We start from the raw sequence: 12,658 nt of genomic DNA on the forward strand, positions 1-12,658 counted from the left end.
AGGCGTAGTTTACGGTATTGATTATACTTTTATTGTTCTGTTTCTCTGTGGAATACACATAATACACATATTTTACCGTCATATCCATATTTAGTATCTTCATTCTTTTTTTATACTAATTATTGGTATATTTATTAACAAGCAATAAATGGTTAAATTTCCTCAGCACAACTTATAGAGCAACCCACGTACGGTCCTTTATTTCACTTATAAACACATAATTATGTGATAAATGGTTTAATAAAATTATATCATAGTTTACAATCTTATATTCTCTTGTCAAGGCTCAGTATGTAATGGTTGTGAGTGTGTAAATTTTTATTGCTTGTCGTCAAGCATCAATAATTCTTTTAGGATATTGTTTAACTGTAAGTTTTCAGTTTTCTGTTTAAAATAAATTTTCACTTTAGAGATATATGATTTAACAACATAATTTTGGGACTTTAATAAATTTAACAGATAATAATAAATATCAGAGAAAGTACTTATGTCTAAAAATTGTTTAAATAGCATAAACAATAAGCTAGTATTTTAATTTACGCCTTTTCTATTATTTAATACATTGAATTCATTCAAAATTGACGCTGGAGAATTTAGGAATTTTTTGGACTTGTTTTTGTTTTTATAAAAATATCTACATTCCACATCTTTAGCAGTTCCTTAATTACATATTTAATACAATTCTGCCATTTTTATGCACCTATTTCTTTAAGTGCATATTCAAAATCTTATTAAATATCTCTAATTTTAGAGATATTTAAAGTGAGATATTTTAGAGAGTGGCATTTCCAATAGCTTCATATTGTCTTCAAACAGTATTAAATGTTCTAAGCAATTTTTTAGATCTTCTTTGATGTTACGGAGCATTATACAAAGCAATTACAGAATCTGTTGGAATTAGCTTTATAATTTGCTCAAAGTATTCCTTAAAAACATTAATATCCCTTTCACCACTGAACATGTTTTTAGTAGAAATTATTAAAAAAAGTATATAAACTATTTCAAACTGGTAACAAATTCTCGAAAATATCATAATTATTTTTTTTGTAAAATCTGGAAAACCAATATGGCGGTGGGATCTATTGTCCCAGCAGTGTTTTTCCGTGGGACCATTTGTCCCTTTAGTTATAAAATAGAAGCAAAATAAATTCAATGTTTTAGGAAGAATATTTATTTATTACGAATGGAACGGTAAAAAACATTTTTTATACAAAGGTAAATTACATGCAACACAAATTGTCTTTGTTCTAGTTTCCTTTTTGTTGCGGCTACAAGGATAGCATCGTCTCCTTGTAGGTCCTTCCGATGGTAGATGAGCCCCCACATTATTCATTGATTTTTGACGTTTTGTTCTGGGACCACTTTTTGCAGTAAGGCGTCTCTTTGCCATAGCCTTTTCCTTACCCATCAGTTCTACAAGTGGCACAAGATATGAAATAAGAGGTATTCTCTTATGCTGGATTTCTTGATAAATAATCCAAGAGTTAACAATTGCTGTCATTATAAGTTTGTAAAAAACCTTCCTCCACCATTTGGTTGATTTTCTGTCCAGATCATAGGTTGATACTTTTTGATCTGCGAGATCAACTGCACCCACAAAACTATTATAAAAGATAATAGATTCAGGACATGTAATTTCTGCTTTATTGTCATTCTTCAATTCTATTAGTGACACCAATTGCAGTAGAATGGCAATTCGACATGAGTAATACTTCCTTGGTATACAACCACCTTGCAGCAGTTATGCCATCTTCAGTGACTAAGAATTCACTGCTACCTCTATTCGCAAGTTTATTTTCGAAAACAGGAGTGTTTTGCCGATGTTTCATATGCATAAGTTCCGACACATGCAAACGGTAAGTTCTGCATCAAATTCACACTTGTGAAAAATCTATCGAAACAGATACAAACTGCTGGAGATCGGATACTTGCTGCCAGCTTATTGACCACTCGTTCTCCAAGGGTGCCCTCTGAGTGTGAAACTTCCTTACCTGCATATATATCAAAGTCATAGATATATCCATTCTTGGTGTCTGATCTTTGCCATAGTTTTATTCCTCTTTTGATCAGTTTCATTGGAAGATATTGCTTGAGACTAGATCGTCCTTTGAATTTTGTCATGGTCTCATCTATTGATTGGTGAGAACTTTCAAATCGAGCTTGTTGAAATGATTTTTTAAGCAAGATACAAGGTCATCCAAGTTATAAGTTTTTGAGCAATTCTCTGGTTTTTGTGGAATAGTATAGTACATTTTAAACAAAAGCAACGTACATCGGTCTCTGCTAATAGACCGCTTTATAAAACAGTTGGAAAGAGATTTATTAGACGACCAGTAATGATAAAAACTGGGTACACGATTATAACTCATTACTAACGTGCAGCCTAGAACAAGCATTATTTCATACATATCCCTTTTTGATATATTTTTATTCTGAATGAGTGATAATCTCTGATTCGTACAATCAGCTATATGTACTAGTAGACTTTCTAATGACTGAAATGTTATAAACCATATTTAAATAAGCCATTTCCAAAAAGCCAAAGGGAGCTTTTATTTCCGTGGATAGCCCATCTAAAATCATTTGGCGACAAACTGTTTAAATATTTATTCCGCCACATGTTTTCAATTGAATAACCTTCGTTTAACCACATTTCTACAAAATTGTATAACCTCTTATTTTTCGTAAATAATTTCATTTTTAACATACTTATAAGTTCATCTTTTTTTATTAATTGATAATTTTAATTCCCAGCTAAATTTAATTCTCGTAGAATATTATTTTCACGAATATCTTTTTCACTGTACTCAAAATTTTATTTGAAGTCAGAATATCATTATTAAAATATAGAGAATGTACTTTTCTTCTTATATGTTTTTTGTCTTTCGTTAATATCTTTTGTAAGTCTTCTCAGGAATGGTTTTGTTTTCTTTACGATTTCACCCTTTCCTTCACATATAAACCCGTATACGATTTATTAACTGCGGTCTTCTTTAAACATACTTCGACCATATAATCGGTATATTTTGCAATATTTTACCGTTTAAGTGCTTTAAATGTTTATAGATAAATCACATTTAGTCGCACGTTTAACTAGAATATAAATGAATGGATGTAATTTCGAAAGGAATAATGAAATCTGAGAGTTGCAAAAAATAAAATAGTAAGAAGCTTTAGTTAAGTTACTAATCGGAAAAATAAGCATATGTCGACCTAAAAAAATGTAATGACAACATTCCAATAAAATAGAAGGTAATGTTAAAGAAAAATGGCAATATGCCTAGTTAAAATTAAGAGAAGAAGAAGTCTAACTAGAATGAATCTAACTTGTGTAAATTGTGTTCTAAATTAATGGTAATTTCTCAAAAACCCTGATCAGTTTTGCAAGATTTTATTTTTACACTTTTATTCTAATAACCAAAGTGATATCTGTTTAGCTTAATCATTATAGGTTTTAATCTTTTTACCTAGGCCATGCCAAGATGACACACAACATGACTGAGATATATCCTAACTTAAACGTCCATTTAATTAAAATAAACCGTGAATAGAAACATAAATACATAAAAAAACTAAAAACGCACTTTTCGGGCTCTCGTCTCGGAAAACTTTTTGACAATATCTTTAATGTCCAATGTCGCACACAGTTCATGTTCTATAGATAACATTGCTAAAGCAGAAAGTGCATCTTGCTTCATTGAGGATCGCAAATAGTTTTTAATAATCTTAAGTTTTGAAAACGACCGCTCACCCGTAGCTACAGTAACAGGTAGAGTTAGGAATATAGGTACTATTATAGTTAAGTTGGGAAATGTTGATACAATATTATTTTCGTAAATATATTCAAGCATATCACTAGGACTTTTTTCTGCGGAAAAAAAATGGTTGAATAGCCTTAATTTCTTCATATAAATCGGTTGCACTAATGTTAGTCTCTGAGCTGTTTATGTCTGTAAGGGCTTGATTCACTGTCTCACAATTGGTTTTAAGTTCATCATCATTTTTAACTTTGGTTATACCATATATTACCTCCTTCATACTCAAAATGCACTTTTCTTCTTCTAATTCTAAGCTTCTTCGTTAGTTAGCTTTTGTAGATATCTCTCTGGATTCGGTTACAAAATTTTGAAAATGTTCATCAGAACGTTTGGTTATGAAATATTTTTTTAACTTATCAAGTGCGTCAAGTGAAGATTTTATGTCAAATTTTGGACTTTGAAGGATTTTGCTAACCACGTTTATTTTACTTAAAATATCTTGCCACACTACAACAGAACACATGAATTTAAACTTCCAAATTTTATTTTTAAGGTATTTTGCTAAAGTCCTAGTATTCATATCCCTTGTGTTATCATTTTGCAATTCTTCTAAAGCATCATATATTTCACTAATCTGGGTTTTTAATGGAGCGATTGAATCGATCCGACTCTCCCATCGCGTGTCCGACAATTCTTTTAATGTCAACTTTGGAAGGTGCTTTAATAAAATGTTCCATCTAATATTGGAAGAAGAAAAAAATACATATAGTTCCTGTACAGTTTTAAAAAATTCTACTAACTCAAAACTTATTTTTACTGCACCATTCACCACCAGATTTAAACTATGCGCAGAACAGGGAATAAAAAAATGCTCGAGGATATTTGTCTAAGATTTTCTTTTGCAATACAATGTGTTTACCACGCATATTGGCTCCATTATCATCACCCTGTCCACGCAAATTATTAATATTTATATTTAATTCATTCAGTTTATTTTCTATAAATTCAGACAGACCTTGTCCAGTTACGCCAGTTACAGGAGAAAAGCCCAAGAAGTATTCTAATATATGAACTGGTGTTGAAGTTGAAACACATCTTACAATCTGGGGTACAATCTAATATGATAGAAAAATATTTAGATTTTCGAATTTGTTTTAGGATAACATCCTGAACAGAGTTTGCCAATAAAACTATCAATTCATTTTGATGTTGCCATCCTAAATAATGTGGTATATTTGTACTCTTGGATTCCACACGACGAAGATGCTCTGATAATACAGCGTCAAACTTAGAAATCATTTCAACTAACTGCAAATAATTTCCATTATTTGGTGGATGATCCTCTAAAAGCTAAACATTGTTTAGATAAAAATTTTACAATTGATAATAATCTTTCAACAACAGCGCCCCAATGTTTTTTCTCTATTTCATATAATTTTTGATGAGTAGAGTCAACTGTTAATCCTTTTTTTAATGCTGTAGATAGTTCAAACAGTTTTTGAGAATATTTTATATGAGCTGCACCGGATTCATGTCTTTTTAAAATAATAGCTAAATGTTGACCGTCACTTACCCCATTAATGCATTAGTGCGATAATAAGTTTCTGAAAATTTCCTATTATTTGTATCTCTGGGGAAGTTAATTTTTGTAATTTGCTGAGGAAAATTTTCAACAACAAATTGAACTTTACTTGAAACCAAGTATATGCTGGAGCTTCCTACACTGCAATCTAGATTAACTGGAATATTAATTGTTCTGTCTTGGTTGGTGATTTCAAGTTCAGGCGTTTCAGCATCAGCACTCGCACTATCGCTATTATTGTCATCAAATCCTCCGTCTCTATCCGTAGGAATATTCAATTGTTTGGTACTTTTTTCAATGGTTTGGACTTCGCTTGAAGTTGAAGGTCCTAAATTTATATCCGAGCCTTCTATATTTTCATGTATGTTTTTCATCAAAAATGATTCCAGTGCACCGCTAAGTTTTTTTCTCTCCTCATTTTTTGCCTCTTTTATTTTTCTATATTGAAAGCCTGAAAGTCGTTTTCTTTTTCTTTCAGACATTTTGAAATTATCACTTAAGGACGAAGCCGGGCTAATTTAACAAAATAAATCCAAAAACACTTCAAATAAGTTGTCAAAATAATTTTTCCAAATAATGTTTCTCCAAATAATATGTAGCCGTAACGCGTATACGAATGAAATTGCTCTGATCTCGACGTTACTTCGAAGTACAGTACCTACTGTGCAAAAGAAACGGGTACACTACTATATTTTACAAACAAAATTGTTTATCAAAAGCGTGTCTAAATTCATCGAATTCTAAACTAAGACTGAACATAAGACATAATAACCCATATATAAACATAACCATAAGGACAATATTATAACGGAAACTTTACAACCACTTACCTAAATTCTTGTAAAGTATCTACGTGTGAAATCCCAAATAACTGAAGTCCGAAAGCTGCCAGCAGCTTTGAATTAAAAAGTATTCCCGAAACTGCTTTATGACTGTACCTCCAAAAGGGCGACAGTTCATACAATAAATAATATTTTGAGACATTTTTTTTAGATTAGGATGAAAAAAAGAAGTATACATGATAAATGAAACGCATTTGAGTATTATCACGTACTGAATAATTATTATTGTTTGGAATATTAGAGTTCACAGAATTATCTGAATCATTAGTATTTAATTATTTGAATTTATTTTCGTTCTAAAAAAGTAGTATTATCATCAGTGGACTGCTTTTGGCCGCCCCTATTCTTGGAGGCGCTTTTGCGATGCACACTTGGCACACATGGAAGCGGCGGCCCTGATCAAAGCCAATGAGATAGAGGCAGAGCTACTGGTTGTTAGTAAGCCAAATGTGAAGAAGCTGAGTGTCAAGGCTAGATAGTATATGACACAAAATATATAGCTGTGACTGTAATGAATCTTAAATTAAGGTAAAAAAATATTCTCAAAGGTGAGAAATTTGATGTAATATTTGGTGACATTTCTACAAATTTCCGCATTCAAGACTTTAAACATTTGTGAACAATGTTATGAGTCTGGCAATGCAACGGTCTAGCAGATCTATTATTATGGGAAACTTCAATGCCAAATCACTGGCATGGAAGACTTTAGCTTGCGATATCAGTGGCAGCTACAATATGAACTGGATGGTATCGCTAGATCTGGTAACAGAGTACGGCCCCCTTTGTGTGTCCAGATACATAATATGAACTTTACTACAGAATGTAGTAAAGCTAAAAATAGGCCACACCTTTGTTTATTGGTGGACAGAGGAAGTAGAGCAGGCTCGAAAAGACTGGACTGTAGATAGGAGAAAGATTACTAGAGCACGAGACAGGCATGACTCCTAAGCATACTGTAGTGAATCTTGCAAAATCTCCAAGTAAAGAAGCAGGTGGTGATACATGTAATACTATTTAATATACTACTATGCAATAATGTTAAGAGCAATATGTGGAATGAACTTCTCGAAAATCTTAATAATGACATATGGGCGGACGGTTATAAGATTGCTGTAAAATCCCTGCAGATCATCAGCCTCTATGAATTACCGATATCAAGTAAGCTAAGAGTTAGCGAACTGTTCTCACGCAGGCCCTGCAACACCATATCAAACCCGAGCCTGCAATACCCGAATTTACAAGGGAAGAAATTCTGTTGACGGTAGAATATGTCAAGAACGGTAAACCACCTGGCACAGATGGTATCCCGCCAGAACTGGTTAAAATGTTTCCTGTTTTTACCTTTAGACCACATATACACCAAAATTAAAAACATTATCAGTGTTAAATATAAGGAAGAAATCCTATATCAGCAGGAGATTTTCGATTAAATTATCGATAAAACCGTATAATAAGCACACCTATTATGTCTGACGGTAAGTCTTTATAGAACGTTTCCGGAGATAACCGGAGAACAAAAGGGGTGTTTCAGTGAATAGATCACTGGCGTTCTCACTTTCTCTGTTATCACAATGGGATGGCGGTCGTCTCATGTCTTTTGAAACCTTGTTTGGCGGGTTAGGGTCTTTTGAAGATTTCACCTCTACAAAAAAAGTTTCAATCTGTTAAGGATTAGTTTTTTAAGTAGCTTTATGATAACAGATAAGTTACATTAATTATGTGTGTTAATTTTTTAATGGCTTTAATTGAAAGTTGTTTAAAATTTCTTCAGTTACGAGGTGAAAACCTGAAGCTTTTTTGGGGTTATTGATTTATTTATTTGATTATCTTCATTAATATTAATACATATATTCTCAGATTATTTATATCCATACTGGTTCGTTCTCTGTTAAAGATTAGGTCCAACCTATTAAAGTTTATTTGTTAATCTTTAATGTTTTTTTGTTATTCTTTCTCTTCCAATTTCAAGTCTGATTTGAGGCGATTGAATGATGGATCGCTTAAAGTATTTGGTCTATTTCCAGAGTGCATAGTTAATGCTTTTGTAATTGATTTAGAAAATAAATAATCATTTTGAAATCAAGAACACATAATTTTTTCTGTATCTAGTGGCATACTATGTTATTATTTTGAGTATATCAGCAATCTCTTTTGTTCTTGAGAAAACCTTCTTTGTTGCCGCACTCAATTTTGGCAGTCTGTCATCCATTTTGTTAACTATATTTATTATTGGCTAAAGTGTTTAATCATTGCTTGTTGATAGTTTTTTCTTTATCTGCTTTCCTCATTTATTATTCCTCTTGGCAATATGCGCTGACTGAATCAATAATGTAAATGCGAGTAAAAAAATTATTTTCTTATCTTTTTATCTGCTAATTGTCATCAAAATGACATGATAAAGACAAAATATATATAAACAATTTTCGTTATGTATAGATAACTAATTCTGTAAGGCGTCTCTGTTGTTAATAACATAAGTAATTTCTCGATAACTCTTAACCTTCAACTATAAAACATAAACAAATTTATATATTTCAGAATCGAAAAAGTTTAAACGGTGAATAATATCTATAACTAAACCAATGATTACACCGAATGTTACAGCATACATTCAGTCATGATCTTACCGTACAATTTCACGGCAGAAGAGGTTATTTCGATAGGAAGAACGTCAAGAACAAATGTAGAAGCGGTAAAATCGTCGCTAAAATCCTGCAAAGAATGTTATGTTCCTAAAGAGCTTCCAGACGAACTGATTGTAGAGTTTCTTTTGGCTTGTGAGGATGATGTCGATTTTACGATAAGAACTATTACTGTACATTATAGATTGAAAAAGGACGAGCCCCTACTTTTTGATAATTATAATGGTATAAACCATGAAATTAAAGAATTATTCGATATTTGGTACGTAGCTTAATCTTTTTTAGGCGTAATATAATTAATATGTTTCTGGTAGTCCTATGGGATCTTTATATATATATATCGCCTTTATCCCTAGAATACTAACGTTCCTTTAACATACCTAAATGCTAACTAAACGTTAATTTTACGTACTCACTGATTTAGGTCTAGTATTTTCTTTTTCTTCAAATCTAATTAAAACAAAAAGGTTTAATTTAAAGAAAAGATTATTTAGGAACGATACAAATAAAAAAACATTGAAATATTAATAATCTAAACATAAACAACATAAAATAGATACTGTTGGCACAGAGCAGAATCTTGTAATACATACACGATAAAACTGTGCATATAATAACCATTACAAATATAGAAACGATGACCTTCTATTGATGTACACATTCCATATAAATTTTTATTTGATGGTCGCCACACAAGGCACTCCCGCACTTGTAACATTTGGTAGTTGTCATTAGTTTCTTTGCTGTTGTAGGGCATAAACTACAGTAAGTCCATTTTCCTTTCCCTTGGAGACCTCGGCGATGCTCAGTAGGTAGTGCGGTAGCAGTAGGCGTTAAATTCAAAAGCATGGCAAGACTTTCTTTGAGATACTCTCTTGATAAAGTTGGTACTGTTTGGAGCCTTTTTGTTGCCATGGCTTGGTTAATAATTGTTCATGAAGTTTTAGCATACAATTTAATCTGGATAATGGCTCCTATTTGTTTTTGTTTGCATTGTGGTGGTAGATTACAAAAGCGTTTACTTCTGCAATATTCATCATATTGTAAAATATGCATAGCGGTCACCTTCTAATCTTCCTATTACAGCAAATTCTTTGAGACATCTGAGAACTTTTCAGAAAAACGCATAGTTAAATGTAGAACTGTCTTATTTTGCTTAGGTTTATAAGATAATAAAGTCATGTTTTCATCGTACACAAACATACTTGCACCGCACTTCTAGGTTTTGTTATCGAACAATTCAGGAGGTATTATTTTTTTATTTTTCTTGTGTGTTCCGACCACTGTCAAATTGTAAGAGGGAGACAATAATTTATTCGCAAGAGGGATGCTGAAAAACCAGTTGTTCATTGTCCTATTACGTCTGCTTTCATGTATATGTCTCGTCAGGCCTGTGACAAAATGTTGTACTAAAGGAATACCGTTGGTTACAGTAGAATTACCAGATACGGTGTTGCATTTATTACATATTTCGTAGCCACATCGCATACCATAAGTATTTTTATAACGTATTTATCAGGTTTTTTTGGCATATATGTAAATTCGAAATGGACACCTACCACGAAATCACAAGTTGTTCGTCGGTGGTCACATATGCGACGCTTTAAAATTTTGACACAGTTTTCAATAAACAAGTTCCAAATTTTAGATATTGGAGCAAAACTACTTTCTTTTTTACGTTATTCTCTTGTCAAGAAGTTATCAAACCGTAAATAATTGATCAAAAAGCTAAACCTTTCTTTACTTATCGTTGCTTCATATCTATGGCCACAATAAGTATGTACCATCAAACAAAACATCAACTGAAAGGTAATTATTTTTTAAAGCCACAGATTAAAATAACAATATCATTGAAAAATAAATTAAAAACATCTATAGGTTTTGCAGCATCTTTGGCTAATTTGGTTCTGGACGGATATAAATATTATTTCTGGATGCGACTTTACGATCTCCATCATTTATTGTCAAATTACTCTACTTATAACCGTTTCTACTAACTAAAGACTCCTTATCCCATATTATAACAGACGATTTTGATTCAATACGGTTATCAGTATATGTTGATTGTGATGACGGCGGCTGCGTAACTTTAATTTTTTTACGAGAGGGCATATTTCTTGTTTCTTTGTGAGATTCTGCTGGTGTATCTACCCAGGTGTTAGCTGGTTTTGACGTGACAACGTCTTAAATTAGGTTGTGGCTCGGAGTCATTCATGAAAAAGTGTAACGCCCGCTCACGTCTGTTACAGTAAGTCACCGAACGAGAGAGAGGCCCGCCGGACCGGCGAATGCCTTGCGTCTCTCTCCCACTCAAACATGATTGGTCCGCTGCGCGCGCAGCACTAGAGAATTAGGCGCGTTGAATCGGTGCGTGCTTCCGTGCTTGTGCGATCATCGTCCTATCCTCAACAAAATCACTCAAATAGAAATTAGTTAAGTTTAAGTTTACATGTACAATGTTTTAGTAAACAAAATATATTTCTATAGTTAAAATTTGTGCGATTCTTATTTTCATTCAATTCCTTGTTCCTATTGTGCAATTTAATAATATTCATATCAATAAATATTCTACCGAGAAAAAGACGTTGTCACGTAAAATTTTCGCCCGTAAAACCGACTTTACAGGCAACCGATTTTTTTTTATGAAGACATTTTCTTCGTCCTGTGCAGGATCATAGTCTCTATCTTCAATGCTATCGTCGTTGTCAAATAGATTTTCTAATTCCTCTAGATCATCTTCTGTAGATATCACTGAAGTCACTTTTTATATAATTTCGTCCAATTATTTTTCAGTAAGAGGAGGCTTTAGATTTAATTTTGCAGACATCTTATTTATAAGGTAATAATAACAACACGTCACAATATAAAACTTTTTACGTGGATACTAACCACAACCACACGTGTCTTATACGTACAGAGTCTTATAAATAAATAAACTACAAAGCCTAACCCAAACTAAATTCAAAGCAAGTATTCATTAGTTTTATTGACCATGAAGTGGGGAATGAAGCGAGGATTATAGCGTAGCCTATGCGGCTAAGCATTGCCACGTTTAGTTTTCCCTCAGTAGCTATCAGATTAAAATCTGTATGTAAAATTTTAGTAGGGGGAGGGTGTACAAAATTATATACATTTTTAAAAACCCGAAAATTTTACTTAAAGGAAACATTTTTTTAACAAAACTTAGATTGAACACAAACTAAAGTATTTGAAACACTTCAGACAAGTTTTTAACAAAGTAGGACAAAATATAAACTTTTAGCTAAACCTATAAAAATGAACAAGAAAAGTTCATTTTACCCCACCTGGCGGGCAAAATAACACATTAATAGCGATTGATATTCTTCAGTCGGTACAAAACTCGCAAACAAACATTTTTTTGTCCAGCACACTCAGCATGTACCCTCTTTTGACACGAACAACAGCATAGCCATAGCTCACCTTTTTAGATAACTTTTACAGTTCTGTACAGTAAATGCAAGTAACATCATCATTTTCTTCATCAACAGAAAAAGGTTCTCTTTCGTTTTCCGACTCACATTCTATAAAAACATTCGTTTCTTTGGTTCCGGTTTGCTTTTTTCTTTTGCCTCCTTGTTGAGTTAAGAATAGAAATGCCTTGACGTGTTTTTGCCTTCCTTTTTCCCTGTCTGGAAACAAATGGTCCGACTGGAACGGCACTTAAATTTTCCGGAATAACTACTAGTAAAATGCCACTTGTTGGATTTTGCAAGTTTGACTGAGCTGTCATCACATTAGAGACTTCTATGGTAGAAGAGGAAGGTTCAGGTTCTTCATTATTATCATAAATGTTTACAGCAGGTTTGACACTAT

The 12,658-nt window shown here is 32.6% G+C and overlaps 1 protein-coding gene across 2 annotated transcripts in view; it reads left to right on the forward strand.

The window, feature by feature from the left end:
• Positions 1-258: 258 nt before the first annotated feature.
• Positions 259-12,658, forward strand: part of LOC140435678 (retinaldehyde-binding protein 1-like) — a 57,743-nt gene continuing 45,343 nt past the window's right edge. For both annotated transcript variants that reach the window (XM_072524398.1, XM_072524399.1), the window contains exons 1-2: positions 259-368; positions 8,721-9,086. In XM_072524398.1, coding sequence (XP_072380499.1) covers positions 8,800-9,086 — 287 coding nt within the window. In that variant the 5' untranslated portion in view covers positions 259-368; positions 8,721-8,799. The remainder of the gene's footprint in view (positions 369-8,720; positions 9,087-12,658) is intronic.

The sequence above is a fragment of the Diabrotica undecimpunctata genome, chromosome 3 (assembly GCF_040954645.1).
Source record: "Diabrotica undecimpunctata isolate CICGRU chromosome 3, icDiaUnde3, whole genome shotgun sequence".
In the NCBI taxonomy this organism is placed as follows: Eukaryota; Metazoa; Arthropoda; class Insecta; order Coleoptera; family Chrysomelidae; genus Diabrotica; species Diabrotica undecimpunctata.